Consider the following 24,315-nt stretch of genomic DNA (forward strand, 5'->3'; position numbering starts at 1 on the left):
ATTTGAACCACAATGCTTGTTCTCAAAGTCATTTGATATTGCAAAGTGATGGGAAATATTTCTATTTAAAAAGAAAAATGGTGAGTGAGTTATTAGGCTTCCCCCTTCCCAGTTCCTTTTCGTATTGCCTTGCTGTCTCTGTCAAATAGTAAAATAGCAAGAGCCTTGCTTTTGTTCAACTTGGTTGGTCAAGAGATCTGTAGGATTAGAGGGTGATTTAAAGGGACTAACTAATGCGCCACTACTCTATTCTGGTTAAATTTAGAAACAAGCCATGTCGCAATCGCATATACCACTGTACAGTGTCAGTGGCTCTGAATGTACTCTCGTTGTTCGACATGAGAAAAGACATAACTAAGTACTTGTTGAAAATATATATATTTACACATTTTACAAGTTTTGAGTTATCAAATATTGATTGAGTAAAATGTTTATTCTGAAAACTATTTAGCTTACAAAACACTTCAAATAGAGTGACAGATTAAGGTACCTAAAAGCCTAATCATTTATCATTGCTGAATGGAAATTAAACATACCAAGTATCCATTCATGTCAAATGTGGTTGCATCAGGTGCAATGTCATGCACTGCAGAACCAAAGCCAGCTGTGTTTGACTGCAGGCTGAGGAGTCCTGTCCCGTGTCCCTGTCTGAGCTGTGTCTGGCCCAGGTGTGTCTCAGCCTGGACTCCCTCTGCAGTACGCAACCAGATGGCTCCCTGAGGCTCAGCTGGGCCCCACTGCTCCCACAGGAAATGGCGGATCAGCTACTGCACAAGATGGCTGCCCAGGGTGAGTAGGGAGGGAGGGCGCCAGAGAATGTTCAACAACAAAACACACAAATGGAATTAAATAAATGTAATGGTTAACAAACCTGCTATGGGTTTAAAAAAGGGAATTTCTATTCAATGTGTTGATTTTACGTAATTTTTTAAAACAAGATATTGTTGTGTCAACCTCCCGGTCATCACTGTTCTCGTCCACATTTTAGCCTTGCCTCAAGTTTTCACTTCTTATTTTTTCATCCCCTAGGCAGGCTAAACGACAGAACAGTCGGTATCTTCCGCAGCTGTGAACAACTCCGTCTGCGCAGAGCTTGTGTCCGCTCCTCTCCCCTCTCTGCAGAGGCCTTCCGTCTGGCCCTCTGCCCTCACCGGCTGCAGGAGCTGGATGCTTCTGGGGTCCCTGGGGGCCTCACTGGTGCCCACATCCTCTCAGGCCTGGCCTCCAACCCGGAGTGCAGAGCCAGCCTGCAGAGGCTCACACTGAGCAGGCTCCAGTTGGGCTGGACGTCCCTGGAGGTGAAGGAAGAGCAGGTAGGCTTCAGCTCTCTGCAGGGCCTGAGGACACTTAACCTGGCCAACACAGACCTCACAGACCCCTTCCTGGAGGACATCTGTACTCTCCCACAGCTAGAGGTCCTGGACATCTCCAGCACCCTCGTCACGGAGCTGAGCGCCCTGCTGGGTTGCCGGCTTACCCTGAGATCCCTGACTGCCCACGGGCTGAGGCAGCTGGACATGTCACCCGCCAGAGTGATCTCCATCCTTAGCCAGCTCCACGCCCTCAGGCACCTGGACCTCTCTGACGACCGCTTCGTCTCTGCACCACCATCCGCAGAGAATGACGAAGGGGGAGAGGGGGATGAAGCGGTGAGGCTGCTTCTGGAGGGGGGTTCTGGGATTCTCCCAGCACTTGTGTCTCTGGATGTGTCTGGAAGGAAGAAGGTGACTGAAGGGGCGGTCACTGCCTTCGTCGAGGGGAGGAGAGGGCTTTTGTTCCTGGGGCTTCTGGCTACTGGGGCTGGCTCCTGTGACGTTCTGTCTGGGAAGAATAACTTAAAGGTGAGGTGACCACCTGGGGGGGATTTTATTGTTCATTACAAAAAATGCCTCCTACTTCCTGCTGTCATTTACTTGCTTTGGATCTGAGACCGCTGTGAAGGTGTAAGAAGTAGTTTCAGCTATGACCTATCCAGGCCTATCAGATATGTGCAGAAGAATGAGGAATAAGTGACTGACGAATAATCTTCTTGTGTTTGTCTTCCAGGTGGCCGGGGAGGCCAATGAGAAACAGATCTGTGAATCTCTGAGGAGGTACAGAGAGAGAGAGTGTTTCACACGCGAGGCCCTGGTCCATCTCTACCAGCTGACTAACGACATGTACGACCAGACCAGACCAGACATCCTGAAGGTAACGGTCGGAATATGTCTGCATATGAAATGCCTGAAATTGTGGTTGTTGACATAAGCATTTATACAAAAAGCTAATGTACTGCTTATACATGTGCTATGTATGGGTCATGAATGTGTTATGAAGTCCTAATGTAGGTACCCTTCTCTCCTCCCTGTAGCTGGTGTTGGGAGGGATGCAGAACTACTCAGAGTCTCTCCATGTCCAGCTGGTGGCCTCAGCCTGCGTCTTCAACCTGACCAATCAAGACATGGCTGTGGGCATGCCCCACCCCCTGCTCAGCGCAGTTGTGCATCAGGTGCTGGAAGCCATGAGAAGCTTCCCCAGCCACCAACAGGTTCGGGCCCATACACACACACACACTTTAACATGCACTACATGACCAAAAGTATATGGAGACCTGCTCATCGAACATCTCATTCCAAAATCATGGGCATTAATATGGAGTTGGTCCCCCCTTTGCTGCTTTAACAGCCTTCACTCTTCTGGGAAGACTTTCTACTAGATGTTGGAACATTGCTGTGGGGACTTGCTTCCATTCAGCCAAAAGGGCATTAGTGAGGTTGGGTACTGATGTTGGACGATTAGGCCTGGCTTGCAGTCAGGGTTCTAATTCATCCCAAAGATGTTAGATGGGGTTGATGTCAGGGCTCTGTGCAGGCCAGTCATTTATATATGGACCTTTCTTTGTGCATGGGGTTTTGTCATGTTCTATGAGCAGAATAACTGTATTACCTCAAGGCCAGCCCCCTAGCAATTTGAGTTCCAGTCAATGAGCTTCAGCCTCTCTCCATTTGAGAAACAGCTAGCATGATGCACACACAGCAGAGGGAGAGAGCAATGACGTGGTGCACATATCTGCACATATGTGATGTAGTACACAACTTTCAGGGACCACTTTTGGCTCGTGAATGCTACTTTCAGAACTACTGGCTAAAAAGTATACAAAAGTAATGTAAGGGACAGGTCTCTTTAGGGGACATTTAAAAACATTCTAAACCACCACTGAAATCCTTTAGGCTTCCTCATGACGCTGAAATTAGAAAATTATTTAAAAAAATAATAACTAATAAATAACAAATACTGGGCTAATTTTAAAGCATAAAACACAAATTATCACACAGAGTTGGCTACTCTCTCTCCTGTACCCATAAAAAAATCTAAGCCAAATACAATATAAAGTAATACTCTACTGTGTACCGGACGGCAGTAAGGATTGCCACCGAGCTCACATACCCACTCAACCAGGAGTACCCTACCAGCTCTGACTTTTTTTTACCAGATAAATTGACTTGAGAACACATTCTCATTTACAGCAATGACATGGGGAACAGTTATAGGAGGGGAGATGAATGAGCCAATTGTACATTTGGGATGATTAGGTGACTGTGATGGTATGAGAGCCAGATTGGGAATTTAGCCAGGACACCGAGGTTAACACCCCTACTCTTACAATAAGTGCCATGGGATCTTTTAGTGACCACAAAGAGTCAGGACACCCGTTTAACGTCCCATCCAAAAGACAGCACCCTACACAGGGCAATGTCCCCAATCACTGCCCTGGGGCATTGGGATATTTTTTTTAGACCAGATGAAAGGGTGCGGCCTACTGGCCCTCCAACACCACTTCCAGCAGCATCTGGTCTCCCATCCAGGACCAACCCTGCTTAGCTTCAGAAGCAAGCCAGCAGTGGGATGCAGGGTGATATGCTGCTGGCCATCAGGCCACGATACAGATTTTATGTACAGAAAACCTGCCAAAGCCCAGAAATAATTTGTCCCCACCAGTATCAGACAGTTAAACAAATAACTCTGCTCAACGACCCCCCCCCCTCCCCACTCTCATTTATCTGAACTGTGAAATGTTCCTTATCCAATGGACTGAACAGTACATTCAAAAAGTCTACAGAGCCCTTGATATTTTCCAAATGTTGTTACGTTACAGCCTTATTCTAAAATTGTTTAAATTGTTTTTTTTCCCTCATCAATCTACACCATACCCCACAATGACAAAGCAAAAACAGGTTTTTAGAGATTTTAGTGAATTTATTCAAAATGAAAAACTTAAATATCACATTTATGGTGTATTGTGTGTCGATTGAGGAAACAATTTAATTAAATCCATTTTAGAATAAGGCTATAACGTCACAAAATGTGGAAAAAGTCAAGGGGTCTAAATACTTTCTGTCTAAATACTTTCTGAATGCACTCGTCCTCACTAGTTGTTTCTTGTTGTATTGCTTGTGATTTATATTGTTGTGTTGTTACAGGTTCGGGTTTTTCCATTTATGTTTTGAGGTTGGACTTTTAGCACGTATAGCTCGTTAGCACGTAGGGCGCAACAATTGGTATCACTTCATTAGTCAGTATGTGTTATTCCTGGGCTGGTTGCCAACTCAATAGTGGGAAGGTGTTTCACCTGTGCTGGCCCAGATGCTATTTAAGAGTGGCTGGCCCAGTTCTCCAGTTGTCTTGATAGATGCGGAAGGTTAACACCTTTAGTTGGCTCGCCCTATTTAGATTTCTAGACAAGCAAATACTTAATCTGATTTTGTTTTGCTCCACCTTTTTGGTTTGCTTCCTGTCTTTAAGTTTGGTGTGGGTTTTTCTTTTGTTTTCCTCTTAGTGGTCAAATGTAGTGAGCACTCACGGGGGGGGTCTTTTAGGTTCCAGTTGTTGTTGCTACAGTAGTCAACTTTCATTGGACACCCCCATGAGTGTATTTTAGAACCCCTCCTAAAACCCCACCTGTTTTGTTTTGGTTGTTGTCAGTGACTCTTTGTTAGTTCCCCCTTCAGTTTGAGCAACATTATTTGGTTTTCTAGCTGGGGAACATAACAAATCAAATCAAATCACATTTTATTTGTCACATACACATGGTTAGCAGATGTTAATGCGAGTGTAGCGAAATGGTTGTGTTTCTAGTTCCGACAATGCAGTAATAACCAACAAGTAATCTAACTAACAATTCCAAAACTACTGTCTTATACACAATGTAAGGGGATAAAGAATATGTACATAAGGATATATGAATGAGTGATGGTACAGAGCAGCATAGGCAAGATACAGTAGATGGTATCGAGTACAGTATATACATATGAGATGAGTATGTAAACAAAGTGGCATAGTTAAAGTGGCTAGTGATACATGTATTACATAAGGATGCAGTCGATGATATAGAGTACAGTATATACGTATGCATATGAGATGAATAATGTAGGGTAAGTAACATTATATAAGGTAGCATTGTTTAAAGTGGCTAGTGATATATTTACATCATTTCCCATCAATTCCCATTATTAAAGTGGCTGGAGTTGAGTCAGTGTCAGTGTGTTGGCAGCAGCCACTCAATGTTAGTGGTGGCTGTTTAACAGTCTGATGGCCTTGAGATAGAAGCTGTTTTTCAGTCTCTCGGTCCCAGCTTTGATGCACCTGTACTGACCTCGCCTTCTGGATGATAGCAGGGTGAACAGGCAGTGGCTCGGGTGGTTGATGTCCTTGATGATCTTTATGGCCTTCCTGTAACATCGGGTGGTGTAGGTGTCCTGGAGGGGGCTCATCCGGGACCTTGTTTCCCATGAGTATGTGCTGTGCCCAGATATTTGAGTGTTCAAAATACACTTTTGTAGTAGAGTTTATAGCCAGAGGAGTTATAAGATTGGTGGAATCATTTTGATAGTTGCATAATCACACAGGCTTGTAAAATAAACATAAAGCCATGGACTTTAAGCTGGAAGCATTTGTGGAAAACCCTACATGGGAGATGCTAGATAAATGTACAAAGCCGAATCTGACAGTCCAAAAGCAGTAGTCAGAGTTTATCGGTACTGCTTTGGTGGAGGAAATCCTCTCTTAGAGAGAGGCTGATGAAAAGGGTGCTACGGGTAGTAGAATACATCCCATAGAGGTGCAACTAAGGCAGTTAGAACTAATGGCAAAGTAGGAGAAAAAATTTGAGCTTGAACAACAGAAATTAGAGTTGGGGCACAGGGAAAGACAAAATGAGCGTGCAGCCAAACAACGAGAATGTGCAACCAGACTAGAACAAGAACAACATGCGCATGCCATTTGATTAAAAGAGATGGAGCTGGCAGTGCGACAAAGGGAGATGGATCTGGAAGCACTCCAAATCCAGCCAGACCATCCTGCCCCCTCAACAGAGTTTGATCTTGGTCGAAACAGCCGACTTGTACCGCCTTGCAATGAGAAGGATGTGTATTTGAATCTGTTTGAGCGGATTGCCACATCCCTAAAATGGCTGTGAGATATTTGGTCACTGGTCCTCCAATGTGTTATTTTGGGAAAAGCTCCACAAGTGTATGCCGCTTTATTTCTTGACCAGAGTTCAGATTATGACACTGTTAAAGCTGCTTTCCTTTGGGCTTACGAGTTGGTAACAGAGGCATACAGACAACAGTTCTGTAAATGACTAAAGACAGAATCATAAAGCCATGTTGAGTTTGCAAGGGAAGAAGCATGTCTTTTTGATTATCAAATCAAATTGTATTTGTCACATGCCCCGAATACAGCAGGTGTAGACCTTGCCGTGAAATGCTTACTTACAAGCCCTTAACCAACAATGCAGTTTTAAGAAAATAGAGTTAAGGAAATATTTACTAAATGAACTAAAGTAAAAAATATATAAAGTTACACAATAAAGTAACAATAATTAGGCTAAATACAGGCGGTACCGGTAATGAGTCAATGTGAGGGGGTACAGGTTAGTCAAGGTAATTTGTACATGTAGGTAGGGGTAAAGTGACTATGCATAGATAATAAACAGCGAGTAAAATCTTCAACATAGAATTGCTACCAAAAAGAGTTTACTGAAACTTGTTACAAATGACAGTCACCTATGATTGACCAAATTATATTTTGAAAGAGGAAGCAAAATACTTTAAGCATATGTTTTCATTTCAGTCTCCTCCATCTCCTCTAACCGAATTGTATAGATTGTATAGATTTTGTTTCTATAAATAATGTAAAATTAACAGCCATACAGAAAGACACATGTGAAGGTGAAAATACAGAGGAGGAACTTCTTGATGTAATTAAAGCCTTTAAGTCCAGGAAAAGTCCAGCACTGGATGGCATACCAATTTTTTGATATACTCAGAGGACCGTTATTAGCATGTTTTAACCACTCCTATGTAAATGGTAGATTATCAGACACTCAACAAGAAGGTCTGATTCCATTATTACTGAAACAGGATACAAGTGGGAAATATAAAGAATTGGAGGCCCCTTAAACTTCAATGTCGTGATGCAAAAATTCTAGCAAAATGTATAGCGCATAGAAATAAAAAGGTATTGTCTGACATTATTCATTCTAATCGGACAGTTTTTTTTACATGGACGATACATTGGAGATAATATAAGGCAAGTACTGGAAACAATATAACACTATGAAAAATCTGGGAAAGCAGGCCTGCTATTCATAGTGGACTTTGAAAAGGCTTCTGATAAAGTACAACTGGAGTTTATGTATAAATGCCTGGAACATTTCAATTTTGGAGAGTCTCTTATAAAATGTGTTAAAATAATGTATAGTAACCCTAGGTGTAAAATTGTAATTAATGGCTACTTCTCAGAAAGTTTTAAACTGTCAAGAGGAGTAAAGCAAGGTTATCCACTATCGGCATATCTATTTATTATGGCCATCGAAATGTTAGATATTAAAATTAAAACAGACAGAGACCCCCCAAAAATCTGAACGGTTAGTCCTCGGGTTTTGCCTGCTACATAAGTTCTGTTATACTCACAGACATGATTCAAACAGTTTTAGAAACTTCAGAGCGATTTCTATCAAAATCTAATCTAATCTAATAATATGCATATCTTATATTCCTGGCATGAGTAGCAGGAAGTTTAAATTGGGCACGATAATTTATCCAAAAGTGAAAATGCTGCCCCCTATACCTTAATTAAGAAGTTAACAGAAAACATGGATGATAATTAGATAACGTGCCACAGAATGCTGCAGCAGCCCGCAAGGTGTGCTGCAGTATGACGCAACTTTGAAAGGAGCAACCACTGTACTTTTTGAGCCGTTCAAGAATTACCTTCATGAAAGGGTTGCTACCTACATTTATGAGCACAAGGATCTCACTCTTGCGAAAGCTGCAGTCCTTGCAGATGAGTTTGTATTGACACGTAAAAATACCTTCACTAACAAAGCACCCAGTAGTTATCCATGCGCAAAAAGCAATCCAAAGAAGGCACCTCTTGCTGCAAGATTCCGAAAACTGTTTTTTTTTCTCGTATCCGCCAGTTTGTCATTGAGAAAGGACACATTGCCGTGAGAAAGGAGACATCGTCTCTGTGTCCTAAGTTGAAAGCGGGAGAAAAAGCCATTTCTTCTGGTGGGAGCACTCCAGCCCATTAAGTCTCTGCTTGGGACTGGTGTATCTCCTAAACAAGATTTTAGATCAGATGTGTATGAACCCTTTGTTTCAGATGAGTTCGTGTCTCTGCAGAGTGGCGATGCTGTTATGCAGCCGGTGAAGATACTGTGAGACACTGGGGCAGCCCAGTCCTTCATTTTGGAGGGTGTTTTGCCTTTGTTGGTGCAACGCGGAGATGGATTGTATGGAGGATCCGTTGTATAATGTGGAAGTCGAGTCTGGTCTAATTTCTGGTTCCGTCGTCGTTGGGGTGAGGACTAGCCTACCGGTGATGGAGGTGTCATTCATTTTGGGAAACGATTTTTATGGAGGGAAGGTCGTGCCAAGTCCTGTCAACGGTACGACTTGATTAGGGTAGTGTCAACAACGCAGCTAGCCTACCCCAGCAGTACTCTATCATTTTAATCATTTTAGTCAATTAGATTCTTGCTACGTAAGCTTAACTTTCTGAACATTCGAGACGTGTAGTCCACTTGTCATTCCAATCTCCTCTGCATTAGCGTAGCCTCTTCTCTAGCCTGTCAACTATGTGTCTGTCTATCCCTGTTCTCTCCTCTCTGCACAGACCATACAAACGCTCCACACCGCATGGCCGCAGCCACCCTAATCTGGTGGTCCCAGCGCGCACGACCCACGTGGAGTTCCAGGTCTCCGGTAGCCTCTGGAACTGCCGATCTGCGGCCAACAAGGCAGAGTTCATCTCAGCCTATGCCTCCCTCCAGTCCCTCGACTTCTTGGCTCTGACGGAAACATGGATCACCACAGACAACACCGCTACTCTTACTGCTCTCTCTTCGTCCGCCCACGTGCTCTCGCACACACCGAGAGCTTCTGGTCAGCGGGGTGGTGGCACCGGGATCCTCATCTCTCCCAAGTGGTCATTCTCTCTTTCTCCCCTTACCCATCTGTCTATCGCCTCCTTTGAATTCCATGCTGTCACAGTTACCAGCCCTTTCAAGCTTAACATCCTTATCATTTATCGCCCTCCAGGTTCCTCGGAGAGTTCATCAATGAGCTTGATGCCTTGATAAGCTCCTTTCCTGAGGACGGCTCACCTCTCACAGTTCTGGGCGACTTTAACCTCCCCACGTCTACCTTTGACTCATTCCTCTCTGCCTCCTTCTTTCCACTCCTCTCCTCTTTTGACCTCACCCTCTCACCTTCCCCCCTACTCACAAGGCAGGCAATACGCTCGACCTCATCTTTACTAGATGCTGTTCCTCCACTAACCTCATTGCAACTCCCCTCCAAGTCTCCGACCACTACCTTGTATCCTTTTCCCTCTCGCTCTCATCCAACACTTCCCACACTGCCCCTACTCGGATGGTATCGCGCCGTCCCAACCTTCGCTCTCTCTCCCCCCGCTACTCTCTCCTCTTCCATCCTATCATCTCTTCCCTCTGCTCAAACCTTCTCCAACCTATCTCCTGATTCTGCCTCCTCAACCCTCCTCTCCTCCCTTTCTGCATCCTTTGACTCTCTATGTCCCCTATCCTCCAGGCCGGCTCGGTCCTCCCCTCCCGCCTCCGTGGCTCGACGACTCATTGCGAGCTCACAGAACAGGGCTCCGGGCAGCCGAGCGGAAATGGAGGAAAACTTTCCCTGCGGACCTGGCATCCTTTCACTCCCTCCTCTCTACATTTTCCTCCTCTGTCTCTGCTGCTAAAGCCACTTTCTACCACTCTAAATTCCAAGCATCTGCCTCTAACCCTAGGAAGCTCTTTGCCACCTTCTCCTCCCTCTTGAATCCTCCTCCCCCTCCCCCTCCTCCCTCTCTGCAGATGACTTCGTCAACCATTTTGAAAAGAAGGTCGACGACATCCGATCCTCGTTTGCTAAGTCAAACGACACCGCTGGTTCTGCTCACACTGCCCTACCCTGTGCTCTGACCTCTTTCTCCCTCTCTCCAGATGACATCTCGCGTCTTGTGACGGCCGGCCGCCCAACAACCTGCCCGCTTGACCCTATCCCCTCCTCTCTTCTCCAGACCATCTCCGGTGACCTTCTCCCTTACCTCACCTCGCTCATCAACTCATCCCTGACCGCTGGCTACGTCCCTCCCGTCTTCAAGAGAGCGAGAGTTGCACCCTTCTGAAAAAACCTACACTCGATCCCTCCGATGTCAACAACTACAGACCAGTATCCCTTCTTTCTTTTCTCTCCAAAACTCTTGAACGTGCCGTCCTTGGCCAGCTCTCCCGCTATCTCTCTCAGAATGACCTTCTTGATCCAAATCAGTCAGGTTTCAAGACTAGTCATTCAACTGAGACTGCTCTTCTCTGTATCACGGAGGCGCTCCGCACTGCTAAAGCTAACTCTCTCTCCTCTGCTCTCATCCTTCTAGACCTATCGGCTGCCTTCGATACTGTGAACCATCAGATCCTCCTCTCCACCCTCTCCGAGTTGGGCATCTCCGGCGCGGCCCACGCTTGATTGCGTCCTACCTGACAGGTCGCTCCTACCAGGTGGCGTGGCGAGAATCCGTCTCCTCACCACGTGCTCTCACCACTGGTGTCCCCCAGGGCTCTGTTCTAGGCCCTCTCCTATTCTCGCTATACACCAAGTCACTTGGCTCTGTCATAACCTCACATGGTCTCTCCTATCATTGCTATGCAGACGACACACAATTAATCTTCTCCTTTCCCCCTTCTGACGACCAGGTGGCGAATCGCATCTCTGCATGTCTGGCAGACATATCAGTGTGGATGACGGATCATCACCTCAAGCTGAACCTCGGCAAGACGGAGCTGCTCTTCCTCCCGGGGAAGGACTGCCCGTTCCATGATCTCGCCATCACGGTTGACAACTCCATTGTGTCCTCGTCCCAGAGCGCTAAGAACCTTGGCGTGATCCTGACAACACCCTGTCGTTCTCAAATAACATCAAGGCGGTGGCCCGTTCCTGTAGGTTCATGCTCTACAACATCCGCAGAGTCGACCCTGCCTCACACAGGAAGCGGCGCAGGTCCTAATCCAGGCACTTGTCATCTCCCGTCTCGATTACTGCAACTCGCTGTTGGCTGGGCTCCTGCCTGTGCCATTAAACCCCTACAACTCATCCAGAACGCAGCCCGTCTGGTGTTCAACCTTCCCAAGTTCTCTCACGTCACCCCGCTCCTCCGCTCTCTCCACTGGCTTCCAGTTGAAGCTCGCATCCGCTTGGTGCTTGCCTACGGAGCTGTGAGGGGAACGGCACCTCAGTACCTCCAGGCTCTGATCAGGCCCTACACCCAAACAAGGGCACTGCGTTCATCCACCTCTGGCCTGCTCGCCTCCCTACCACTGAGGAAGTACAGTTCCCGCTCAGCCCAGTCAAAACTGTTCGCTGCTCTGGCCCCCAATGGTGGAACAAACTCCCTCACGACGCCAGGACAGCGGAGTCAATCACCACCTTCCGGAGACACCTGAAACCCCACCTCTTTAAGGAATACCTAGGATAGGATAAAGTAATCCTTCTCCCCCCTTAAAAGACCTAGATGCACTATTGTAAAGTGGCTGTTCCACTGGATGTCATAAGGTGAAAGCACCAATTTGTAAGTCGCTCTGGATAAGAGCGTCTGCTAAATGACTTAAATGTTAAATGTTAAATGCTGTCAATTGTAAAGAACCCAGAGTAGAGGAACCTGATGTTATCAGAGAAGTACCCTAGAGTGTTCCCAGCGTGTGCGGTTACACATACTATGTCTAAGAAAGTCACCAGGAGCAAGTCTAGTATTGAGGAGGATGTGAGCGTTCCCACCATGGTCAATCTATCTGAGACGTTTATGAGTGATCCTGATTTCGGTAAACCTCCTGAGTTGACCTCTCCTTTGAAAACCCCAAAGGTCAGCGAGTTTGTAGGACCACTGAAGGAAGAGAGGGTCCCTACAGTTGATACAATGTTTAGGAAGCAGTTGATTGCGGAACAGATTAAAGATGTTTAACTCTCCCCTCTTTTTGCTGAGATACGTCCAGAGGTGGAGTTTTATGAAGTTCGTGTGGGTTACTTTGACAGAGATGGTGTTCTAATGAGGACATGGCATTCTCGCACCCTTTCTGGGCAAGACGATTGGCCCAGTGTATCTCAAATTGTAGTTCCAATTCCGCTTTGACTGTATCTTGCGTAACGTCTTCTAGCCAGGTCTGTATAACAAGATGTTGTGTCTTACTATAAATCCTGTTATGTTTGCCATTACATGGGTGAACCAAACCAAGCTGTACCAGTTACCACTTTTGCAGCCTATTCCTGCTTTTGACTAACCTTTCAGCAGGGTTCTGATGGATTGTGTTGGTCCTTTGCCCAAAACAAAGAGTTTCTGTTAAGCATTATGCGCCCTGTCACTCGTTTCCCTGAAGCTATTCCACTCAGGAAAATCACGAGAGGAAAATTACTACGGATATTGCAGGAGTTTCCACTTGAGATCGGATATGTACGTGGTAAGGACAACTTGGTTGCTGATTGTCTTTCAAGGGTGGGCTGTCGATAAGTTTTGTGTTTTGCATTTAGCCAGTGTGTAGCCCTGGCTCACAATTTATTTTGACTGCACATTTTGATTTTTTGGAGATTAGCTTTGTTTGGTTGCGCTCATTCAAAGGGGATGAGAGATATACAGTGGGGCAAAACAGTATTTAGTCAGCCACCAATTGTGCAAGTTCTCCCACTTAAAAAGATGAGAGAGGCCTGTAATTTTCATCATAGGTACACTTCAACTATGACAGACAAAGAAAAAAGAGAAATCAAATCCAGAAAATCACATTGTAGGATTTTTAATGAATTTATTTGCAAATTCTGGTGGAAAATAAGTATTTGGTCAATAACAAAAGTTTATCTCAATACTTTGTTATATACCCTTTGTGGGCCATGACAGAGGTCAAATGTTTTCTGTAAGTCTTCAAGGTTTTCACACACTGTTGCTGGTATTTTGGCCCAATCCTCCATGCAGATCTCCTCTAGAGCAGTGATGTTTTGGGGCTGTTGCTGGGCAACACGGACTTTCAACTCCCTCCAAAAATGTCTATGAGATCTGAAGACTGGCTAGGCCACTCCATGACCTTGAAATGCTTCTTACGAAGCCACTCCTTCGTTGCCCGGGCGGTGTGTTTGGGATCAGCCATGTTTCATCTTCAATGCCCTTGCTGATGGAAGGAGGTTTTCACTCAAAATCTCACGATACATGGCCCCATTCATTCTTTCCTTTACACGGATCAGTCGTCCTGGTCCCTTTGCAGAAAAACAGCCCCAAAGCATGATGTTTCCACCCCCATGCTTCACAGTAGGTATGGTGTTCTTTGGCTGCAACTCAGCATTCTTTGTCCTCCAAACACGAGTTTTTACCAAAAAGTTATATTTTGGCTTCATCTGACCATATGACATTCTCCCAATCTTCTTCTGCATCATCCAAATGCTCTCTAGCAAACTTCAGACGGGCCTGGACATGTACTGGCTTAAGCAGGATTTGAGTCCCTGGCGGCGTAGTGTGTTACTGATGGTAGGCTTTGTTACTTTGGTCCCAGCTCTCTGCAGGTCATTCACTAGGTCCCCCTGTGTGGTTCTGGGATTTTTGCTCACCATTCTTGTGATCATTTTGACCCCACGGGGTGAGATCTTGTGTGGAGCCCCAGATTTTTACCCATTTCTCAACTTGTGAGTTTTAGCATTCTGTCTGTAATAAAACCCTTTTGTGAGGAAAAACTCATTCTGATTGGCTGGGCCTGGCTCCCCAGTGGGTGGACCTGGCTGCCAAGTGGGTGGGCCTATGCCTATGTCATGTGGAATACATAGATTAGGGCCTAATTTATTTATTTCAATTGACTGATTTTCTTATATGAACTGTAACTCTGATGCATGTTGCGTTTATATTTTTGTTCCGTATATTTATTTATTTATGCATTATGTGGTGATGTTTTGCTGATGAGTTTCCTGAAAGGGACACAACAAATTATTATTATAACCAAAGCCTGTGCTTCCCCTTTTCCAGTTACAGAAGAACTGCCTGCTGGTGCTCTGCAGTGACACCATCCTTCAGGACGTCCCTTTTGACAGGTCAGTCTGTCCATAGCCTGGTGAATTGAAATCAATCTAAATCAATTAAATCGAAACCTTGAGTTATGTGTACAGATCTTAAATTAGGGTTAAGTCCTAGGTTTTATAGGATCTCACTGCTGTGTCCCTGTCAGGTTCGAAGCAGCCAAGCTGGTGATGAACTGGCTCAGCGGTCACGTGGACCGGACCCTGCAGAGGATGGCTGTGGCCGTCATCTCCATACTAGTGGCCAAAGTAGGTCCCCACCCTTCTTTAAATGCATTATTTCCTCAACCTTATCATCTCCATACAAGTTGGCAAAGTAGTTCACCCCCCATGGACCCCATACCCCCCATGAGGGACCCCATACCCCCCATGGACCTGAATTTTTGACTGGGAATAGGATTGATGTACTGGACTCCATGGGCAGTTGGCCGTGGCTTATGTTGCTAAGATCATTTGTTGAAACAGTTTGTCTCTCTGCAGCTGTCTACAGAGCAGACCACACAGCTGGGGGCAGATATATTTATTATGAAGGTAAGAAATCTGTCCCTCCATTTCTCTCCCCCTCGCTTCATCTTTATCTCTCTTCCCCTCACCTCTCCTTTATCTCTCCCCCTTCACCTCTCCTTTATCTCCCCCCTCACCTCTCCTTTATCTCCCCCTCACCTCTCCTTTATCTCTCCCCCCTGTCCTTTATCTCTCTCCCCCTCATCTTTATCTCTCTCCCTATCTCTCTCCCCCTCACCTTTATCTCGCTCCCCCTTACCTTCTCTTTTCCTTCCCCCTCACCTCACCCTCCCACTCCTCACCTCATCTCACCCTCCCTCACATCATCTCCACCTCACCTCACCTCTCCCCCTCCCCCTCACCTCACCCTCCCCCTCACCTCATCTCACCTCACCCTCCCTCTCACCTCATCTCACCCTCCCCCTCACCTCATCTCACCCCCTCCCTCACCTCATCTCACCCACCCCCTCACCTCATCTCACCCCCTCACCTCATCTCATTCCCCTCCCTCACCTCATTTCACCCTCCCCCACCTCATCTTATCCTCTTCCTCATCTCACCCTCCCCCTCACCTGATCTCACCCTCTTCCCTCCTCACCTCACCCCCCTCATCTCACCCTCTTCCCCCACCTCATCTTACCCTCTTCCTCCCCTCATCTCACCCTCACCTGATCTCACCCTTTCCCCCACATCACCTCACCCTCTTCCCCCTAACCTCATCTCACCCTTTCTCTGCCTCCCCCTCACCTCTATCTCCTCTCTCACTCCCCTTCACCTGACTCCTCTTCCTCTCTCCCTCACCTCTATCTCTCCTCCTCTCTTCTTCTCACCTCTCTCTCTCTCTCTCCCCCTGACTCCTCTCTCTCTTCCCCCTCACCTCTATCTCTCCTCCTCTCTCCTTCTCACCTCTCTCTCTCTCCCCCTGACTCCTCTCCCTCTATTCCTCTCTTCCCCCTCACCTCTATCTCTCCTCCTCTCTCTCACCCTCCTCTCTCTCTTTGTCTCTCTCTCTCCCCTCTAACAGCAGCTGCTGGGTATAGTGCATCAGAAAGCCATGGCAGGAGTAGTGGACTCCACTCTGAAGTTTGCCCTGAGTGCTCTGTGGAACCTGACTGATGAGACACCCACTGCCTCGCGACACTTCATCCAGTGTCAGGGCCTGGAGCTGTACGAGGAGGTGCTGGAGGTAGGAGAAGCACACACACACACACACACACATTCATAGTTGAAATGGTGGAACCATTCAATTAATTGTTCTCTTGCCTTGCAGACCTACTCTTCTGAATCTTCTATACAGCAGAAAGTTCTAGGTCTTCTGGTAGGTCTTTCTGTTTCAACATGTTGCAGTTGTTTGTTTGAGTATGTCAGTGCTCTGATTTTTCTACATTATCATTGTGCATATTATTTACATGTGTTACACTTTGGGTTGTATGCTCAAGTCATAATTGCACAGAGAAAATGCATGTTTCTGTAATCAAAACCACTTCTATTTTGTTTGAGCCAGTAAAGATAAACAAGGGACAGACACAACCACATCATAAAAACTGGAAGTGTTTATCTGTTGATGGTCCATGGTGTTCTGTCTCCCTCCACCCTGCGCCTGGGTTCATTAGGACACACCACAGCCAAACATTTGAAAGCATGTGTAATAGGATCAGATAGTACATCCCTATTTTACTCTGTTTGGGAGCGTTTTCATCTGTTTCATTCCTACTGAACACTACTCAGGGCCAGTATTTATAAACCATTTCAGAGTGAGAGTGCTGATGTAGGATCAGTTTTGTGTTTTAAATCAATATGAATACGATTATATGGACAGAGGGACCTGCTTCTAGTTCAGATCTACTACTCTGAGTCGATTGATGAATATGGTTCCTGGTCTCTCTGTGGTCCAGAACAACATAGCAGAGGTGGAAGAGCTGCAGGCAGACATGATGCAGGAGGACCTGTTGGAGCATGTAGTGACCCTGCTCCAGGGGCCCCAGGTGGAGGTGGGGGTCAGCTACTTTGCTGGGGGCATCCTGGCCCACCTCACCTCCAGACAGGATGCATGGACCCTAGACCAGGGGCTCCGACAAACCATACTGGAACAGCTGGTACTGTGTGTGTGTGTGTGTGTGTGTGCATATCAGTGTTTTCTTAAGTGTTTTCTTTACTCCAATTACCTGTCTTTACTTTCTACAGCATGCTGCCATACTGACCTGGGCCCTCCCTGAGCGTGAGATGGTGTCCTACAGGTAAGACTGACTGCCTGTCTGTCTATCTGTCTGAGCTACTCAGAGAAGCCATATAAATCATATACAGTGGGGCAAAAAAGTATTTAGTCAGTCACCAATTGTGCAAGTTCTCCCACTTAAGAAGGCGAGAGAGGCCTGTAATTTTCATCATAGGTACACTTCAACTATGACAGACAAAATGAGAAAAAAAATCCAGAAAATCACATTGTAGGATTTTTAATGAATTTAATTGCAAATTATGGTGGAAAATAAGTATTTGGTCACCTACAAACAAGCAAGATTTCTGGCTCTCACAGACCTGAGGCTCCTCTGTCCTCCACTCGTTACCTGTATTAATGGCAGCTGTTTGAACTTGTTATCAGTATAAAAGACACCTGTCCACAACCTCTCTCTCCTTTCTCTCTGTTCCTCTCTCTCTCTCTCTCTCTCCCCCCTCTATGTTCCTCTCTCTCTCTCTATGTTCCTTCTTCTTTAAGAGGCTCCTCTGTCCTCCACTCGTTACCTGTATTAATGGCAGCTGTTTGAACTTGTTATCAGTATAAAAGACACCTGTCCACAACCTCTCTCTCCTTTCTCTCTGTTCCTCTCTCTCTCTCTCTCTCTCCCCCCTCTATGTTCCTCTCTCTCTCTATGTTCCTCTCTCTCTCTCTCTATGTTCCTCTCTCCCTTTCTCTCTCTGTTCCTCTCTCCCTTTCTCTCTCTGTTCCTCTCTGTTTCTCTCTCTCTGTTTCTCTCTCTCTCTATGTTTCTCTCTCTCTCTCTATGTTCCTCTCTCTCTCTATGTTCCTCCTCTCTCTCTCTCTCTGTTTCTCTGTTTCTCTCTCTATGTTCCTCCCTCTCTCTCTCTCTGTTTCTCTGTTTCTCTCTCTATGTTCCTCTCTCTCTCTATGTTCCTCCCTCTCTCTCTCTCTGTTTCTCTGTTTCTCTCTCTATGTTCCTCCCTCTCTCTCTCTCTGTTTCTCTCTTTCTCTCTCTGTTTCTCTCTCTCGCTCTCAATTCAATTTGCTTTATTGTGCATGACGTAACAATGTACATATTGCCAAAGCTTACTTTGGATATTTACAATATTAAGATAATAAGAATCAAAATTGTCAATGGGACAACAGTAACAACAATAACCAAGGGTCAAAATAACCATACATTGAACAATAACAATAAGCATACAGTAGAGGACATGTGCAGGTTGATTGGTCTGTCAGACACTGTCCCTCATCTTATTGCAGGCAGCAATGTAGTGTGCCCACAGCTCTCTGTGTCCTCCCCCAACAGGACAGGTAGCCTATTCTCATCAGAGAGGTCTTTGAACCCTTGAATAAGGGTTTCAAATGTGTGGAAATTACACTCTCTAATTGTTTTATATTTTTTACATTTTGTCATGAAATGCAGCTCTGTCTCAGGTTCTGCTGTTGTGCAGTGGTTGTACAGCCTTTCCTCTACAGGGAGCCAGGTTTTCCTGTGTCTACCCTTCTCAATGGCAAGGCTGTGCTCACTGAGCCTGTACTTTGTCAAGGTTTTTGATCAGAAACCATGGTCCAAGAGTTAAACACGGTGTACTGTCGATATAGCGCCAGATAGCAGTGCATTTTGCTTTGTGCTTGTCTTTCCCAATAAGCAGTAGTTTTGTTTTGAGTGTGTTGGAATTTGGTTTATCCTGATTGATTGGATGTTCTGGTCCTGAGGCTTCAGTGTGTTAGTAGAACAGGTTTGTGAACTCAGCCCCAGGACCAGCTGGATGAGGAGACTCTTTTCTTTGCTCAGCTCTTGGCATTGCAGGGCTTGGTAGTGATATGAGAGGGGGTCACTGTATTTTAGATGTTTCCAAAAACCTATTTGCTCTTTTTTGAGTTGCATGCATTGTTTGTAGTTTTCCTCTTGACATGTAGGAGAATCTTACAGAACTCTGCATGCAGGGTTTCAATTGGGTGTTTGTCCCATTTGGTGAAATCTTGTTTTGCAAGTGGAAATTACACTCTCTAATTGTTTTATATTTTTTACATTCTGCCATAAAGTGCAATTGTTTCAATGACACAATCAATTAGTTTTAGCCAATTGTTTATAGGTATTTCAATTTGAATTTGTTTTTTAATGGCGTAGAATACCCTGCTTGCTTTCTCTCTCAGTTCATTCACTGCCTCATTAAGGTGTCCAGTTGAGCTTATTTTTAAACCTTAGTAATTGTAGTGTGTGCAGTACTCTATATATTGTGTACCAATTGAGAACTTTGGTCTAATTCCCTGAGATCTGGATCTTCTCTGGAAAATCATTATTTTAGTCTTTTTGGGGTTTACTGCCAGGGCCCAGGTGAGGATTTTTCTAGAATAGTGGCCAATTTGTTGATGTAAATATTGAAGAGTGCAGGGCTCAGATTACAACCCTGACGAAGGTCCTGCCCCTGGTTAAAGAATTCTGTTCTTTTCTTGACAATTTTAATGCTGCACGTATTGCCAGTATACATTGATTTAATTATGTCATATGTTTTACCCCCTACACCACTTTCAATAACTTTGTAGAACAGTCCTGTATGCCAAATAGAATCAAATGCTTTTTGGAAGTGTCATGGTCGTCATAAGGAGACCAAGGCGCAGTGGGATAAGCGCACATTCTATTTTATTAAACGAATGCAACACTGAACAAAACTATACAAAATAACAAAACGAACCGTGAAGCAATATGACTAGTGCGAACAGGCAACTAAACATAGAATAATAACCCACAAAACCAAAATGGAAATGGCTGCCTAAATAGGATCCCCAATCAGAGACAACGATAAATATTCCTATTCATGGAACAAGTAAATTCTAGTAGTGTGTGTGTGTGTGTATAGATGTATTGGAGGAGCTGTTTAATCTCACTTAATTCTAGAGGGTTCTCCTGTCCTCTGACGACCTCTGCACAGCTGCGTTGGTGCTGCTGTTGGGCCCAGTGGAGTGGAGGAGGGCCAGTTCTGGGCCATGGGGCTTCCTCTCTGGTCTGGTAGGGGTGGTGGTCTGGTGCGGGGTAGTAGGCTAGGCCCGGTCCAGTCTGACTAAGCCGATGGAAGTGGTGATGCTCTGGTGGTGGGTGGGGCCTGTGGGGTGCGCTGGGTCTGGTGTGGCATGAAGGGGCCTGGGGCCCCTTGTTGGTGCAGTGGCCTGGTAGGGGTCTCTGGGTGGTCCTCTGCCCAGTACATCATGGGGTGTTTGTCTACCAAGTGCCGCGTCCTTTAGAGACTTGGCAAACATCCCTACTGTCTGCTTCCTCAGGTGGGAGTGGTCGTGCAGATGCTCTGGGGTAATTGTTGGGTGGTGAGCAACGTGTAAGTTCGGGAGTAGGCCACACCCTCTGGTGATGTCAGCGTTGACATTCTGAATGGTGCGGGGCAGCAGAGTGGAGATGGTGATGTGGGAGTTGGGGAACCAATCAGAGGCCCTCTCTGCTACTCTGTTGACCAGGCTGCATATTCTCTCCTGCTCCTCTCGCAGGTTGTTGGTGCCGGTGTGAATAATAATGTAGCATGGTGTGCCAAAGTCAGGCTGGGACAGGATGTGGAGTGCATTCTGTGTTTTTGGGCACCACATTTTGCACAACTTGTGTTGGGGGAAGAGTTTACCTTCTTGGATGAATTTCCCATTTGAGTCAATGAGGATGGCCACCTCAGTGGGTTTTACCAGATTAGTGCGTTTACGGTCTGGGGCTGGAGTACACAGGGCCCGTGTACATGGAGGGGTGTGTGGGGGTGTGTCAGGGGGGGCCAGAGAGCTTCTCTCTGTAGTAGGTGTCCACATGTGAGTCTCCTTGTTGACTGGGGATGTGGGTAAAATGTTGTCGGTTTGGGGGTGGGTTGTGGGTAGAGGTCGACCGATCATGATTTTTCAACGCCGATACTGATACCGATTTTTGGAGGACCGAAAAAGCAGATACCGATTAATCGGACGATATTTCTATTTGTAATAATGACAATTACAACAATACTGAATGAACACTTATTTTAACTTAATATAATACATCAAGAAAATCAATTTAGCCTCAAATAAATAATGAAACATGTTCAATTTGGTTTAAATAAGGCAAAAACAAAGTTTTGGAGAAGAAAGTAAAAGTGCAATATGTGCTATGTAAGAAAGCTAACATTTCAGTTCCTTGCTCAGAACATGAGAACATATGAAAGCTGGTGGTTCCTTTTAACATGAGTCTTCAATATTCCCAGATAAGAAATTGTAGGTTGTAGTTATTATAGGAATTATAGGACTATTTCCCTCTATACCATTTGTATTTCATTAACCATTGACTATTGGATGTTCTTATAGGCACTTTAGTATTGCCAGTGTAACAGTATAGCTTCCGTCCCTCTCCTTGCTCCTCCCTGGGCTCGAACCAGCAACACAACGACAACAGCCACCATCAAAGCAGCGTTACCCATGTAGAGCAAGGGAAACAACCACCCCAAGGCTCAGAGCGAGTGACATTTGAAACGCTATTAGCGCGCGCTAACTACCTAGCCATTTCACTTCGGCTACACCAGCCTCATCTCGGGAGTTGATAGGCTTGAAGTCATAAACAGCGCAATGCTTGACGCACAACGAAGAGCTGCCGGCAAAACGCACGAAAGTGCTGTTTGAATTAATGTTTACTCGCCTACTTCTGCCTACCATCGCTCAGTCAGATACTTAGATACTTGTATGCTCAGTCAGATTATATGCAACACAGGACACGCTAGATAATATCTAGTAATATCATCAACCATGTGTAGTTAACTAGTGATTATGATTGATTGTTTTTTATAAGATAAGTTTAATGCTAGCTAGCAACTTACCTTGGCTTACTGCATTCGCGTAACAGGCAGTCTCCTTGTGGAGTGCAACGAGAGAGAGGCAGGTCGTTATAGCGTTAGACAAGTTAACTGTACGGTTGCAAGATTGGATCCCCCGAGCTGACAAGGTGAAAATCTGTTCTTCTGCCCCTGAACGAGGCAGTTAACCCACCCTAGGCCGTCCTTGAAAATAAGAATGTGTTCTTAACTGAATTGCCTAGTTAAATAAAGGTATCAAAAATATTACAAAATAAAAAATTACTTTAATTTTTTTTTTTATCTGCAAATCAGCGGCCAAAAATACCGATTTCCGATTGTTATGAAAACTAGAAATCGTCCCTAATTAATCAGCCATTCCGATTAATACCTCTAACAGAGCCAGCCTGTCTCTCAGCAGGCTGATGGTGGTGTAGCTGGGGGGCTGCTCCTTCAGCTCAGTAACCCATACCTCTAACAGAGCCAGCCTGTCTCTCAACATGCTGATGGTAGTGTGGTCTTGGCTCTGGTGGTTGTAGGCAGGCAGGGGGGAGGATGGTCCTGCTGTTGGGGTGCCTGAGGTGTGGGGAGAGGTCGGGGTGCTGCCCTTGTCTTTTTTGCTTTCTGCTATCTTCGTTAGGGTGGGGAAGTCCTGCACAACAGAGCTGAGTGCAGCCCCACTGCCCTGGACCATGACAGTGCCGTTCTGATTCATGTTTACCATCAGAAACCTGTTTTCCTGGTCCTTATCGCTGTCCTCAAACATGTGTATTTGCCTTCCCTTGCAGATGCCTTTTTTTGTGGTGTAGCTGAAATCCCTGGTTACAGCTGTATGCCAGGCAGTAGTGTTGTCTGTGTAGAATAACAGGTTTGTAACAGTGCTGTTTTGTGAGCAGTCGGCAAACAAAGTTTCTGGGTTCCCCCTCAGAATTCTGTTTTTAAAATGGATTCTTCCCTTCTCTGATTTAATTTCTGCTGGATATTCAAAAATGGGGGGGGGTGCTGCTGGCACTGCCTCGGTGGCCATGTTGCAATGGTTACCAGCAGTAAACAGTTAGAGCTAGATGGTAAAGTAGTTGACAGATTTGAATTTGGCTAGCTACCGCGATGAAGATTGGTCTTTTAACTCTCTGTCAATCTTTTCCTCCTGTGTTGATCTTCAGTTGTACAATTTGATTACCTATACATTTTTTGCTCATTTAATCGTGTCAGTCTCGCTCTTAACAACCAAAAAGTTAACAAGTCAGGAGCCGTTCTTCTGCATGACTTCTCTCTCTCTCTCACTGTTCATCTCTCTTTCTCTCCCTTCCTCCTTATTTCCCTTCCTCCCTCAGGTCGTTTCGGCCGTTCTTCTCCTTGCTTCAGACCTCTCAGCCTGCTGGAGTGCAGCTATGGGCTGTCTGGGCTATGCATCTCGTCTGCACTCAGAACGGTGTGTGTGTGTGTCATTTACAGTACATGGTATCATTTGGGGAACTATTTCAATAACTTGAAGATAGCTGTAAGATACTGGGCTGTAGGCACATGCATAGTCATTTGATCACATAGAATGTGTGTGGCCTGAGGTGTTCCCTCACTAGTTTGTCTATATTACTGAGGTGCTTTAAATACATTGTATATAATGTGTGATTCTATTTTATTCCAGGTGTGCAGTACTGCCATATGCTCCAGGTGGAAGGGGCAGTGGAACTCCTAAAGACATTGTCCTCTGACCTTGCCACCCACAGCAATGTCAGAGGGATGGCAGAGAGCATCCTGGGTATGGTGGAGCGCCACCAGACCACCAGCAATCCCCTGAGAACACAGACAGAAAAGGGACATCATGGGAGGTCATGATGGATCTGTGACCCTTGACCCCTTAGTCACAGGTGTGTTAAAATATGAATGGGATCTGACATCTCTTTCTGTGTACAGTCGACGATATGTATTTTGTAGTAGTTGCATTGGTGGGAATTAGGATAATAAATGTTAATATATTTGTTAAATGCTCAGAAAGACACTTTTTGACATCGGACTCCTCAATACCTAGCTGTAGAAATAATTTTTCAACATTAACATTCTAAAAGATCACTGGAGTTGTTCTAGAAGTAAGTGACCTTGATAACTGATTTTAAAAAGAATAGCAGAGCTATTTTTTGTCGATAATTTAAACAACTTTCAAAAGAGACTAGAATAATCAGCTCTCCTAATTAAACAGGAATGTAACAAC

General features: G+C 45.4%; 1 protein-coding gene across 1 annotated transcript; it reads left to right on the forward strand.

Moving 5' to 3' along the window:
* Nucleotides 1-24,207, forward strand: zyg11l (zyg-11 family member, cell cycle regulator, like). Its single transcript, XM_029643016.2, has 14 exons — nt 1-80; nt 621-789; nt 1,030-1,841; nt 2,047-2,190; nt 2,351-2,527; nt 14,551-14,615; nt 14,750-14,849; nt 15,081-15,131; nt 16,129-16,290; nt 16,375-16,422; nt 17,000-17,200; nt 17,289-17,341; nt 23,441-23,538; nt 23,752-24,207. Exons 1-14 carry the CDS (start codon nt 78-80, stop codon nt 23,940-23,942), a joined length of 2,274 nt encoding a protein of 757 aa, XP_029498876.2. The 5' UTR covers nt 1-77; the 3' UTR covers nt 23,943-24,207.
* Nucleotides 24,208-24,315: the final 108 nt, after the last annotated feature.

Source organism: Oncorhynchus nerka, linkage group LG9b, assembly GCF_034236695.1.
Source record: "Oncorhynchus nerka isolate Pitt River linkage group LG9b, Oner_Uvic_2.0, whole genome shotgun sequence".
Classification (NCBI taxonomy): domain Eukaryota; kingdom Metazoa; phylum Chordata; class Actinopteri; order Salmoniformes; family Salmonidae; genus Oncorhynchus; species Oncorhynchus nerka.

What these genes read in the sequence shown, in the direction of transcription:
- zyg11l (XM_029643016.2), top strand. An exon ending in GCACAAGATGGCTGCCCAGG is followed by an intron (nt 790 to 1,029) that starts GTGAGTAGGGAG and finishes TTCATCCCCTAG; the next exon opens with GCAGGCTAAACGACAGAACA. An exon ending in CAGATATATTTATTATGAAG is followed by an intron (nt 15,132 to 16,128) that starts GTAAGAAATCTG and finishes CCCCTCTAACAG; the next exon opens with CAGCTGCTGGGTATAGTGCA.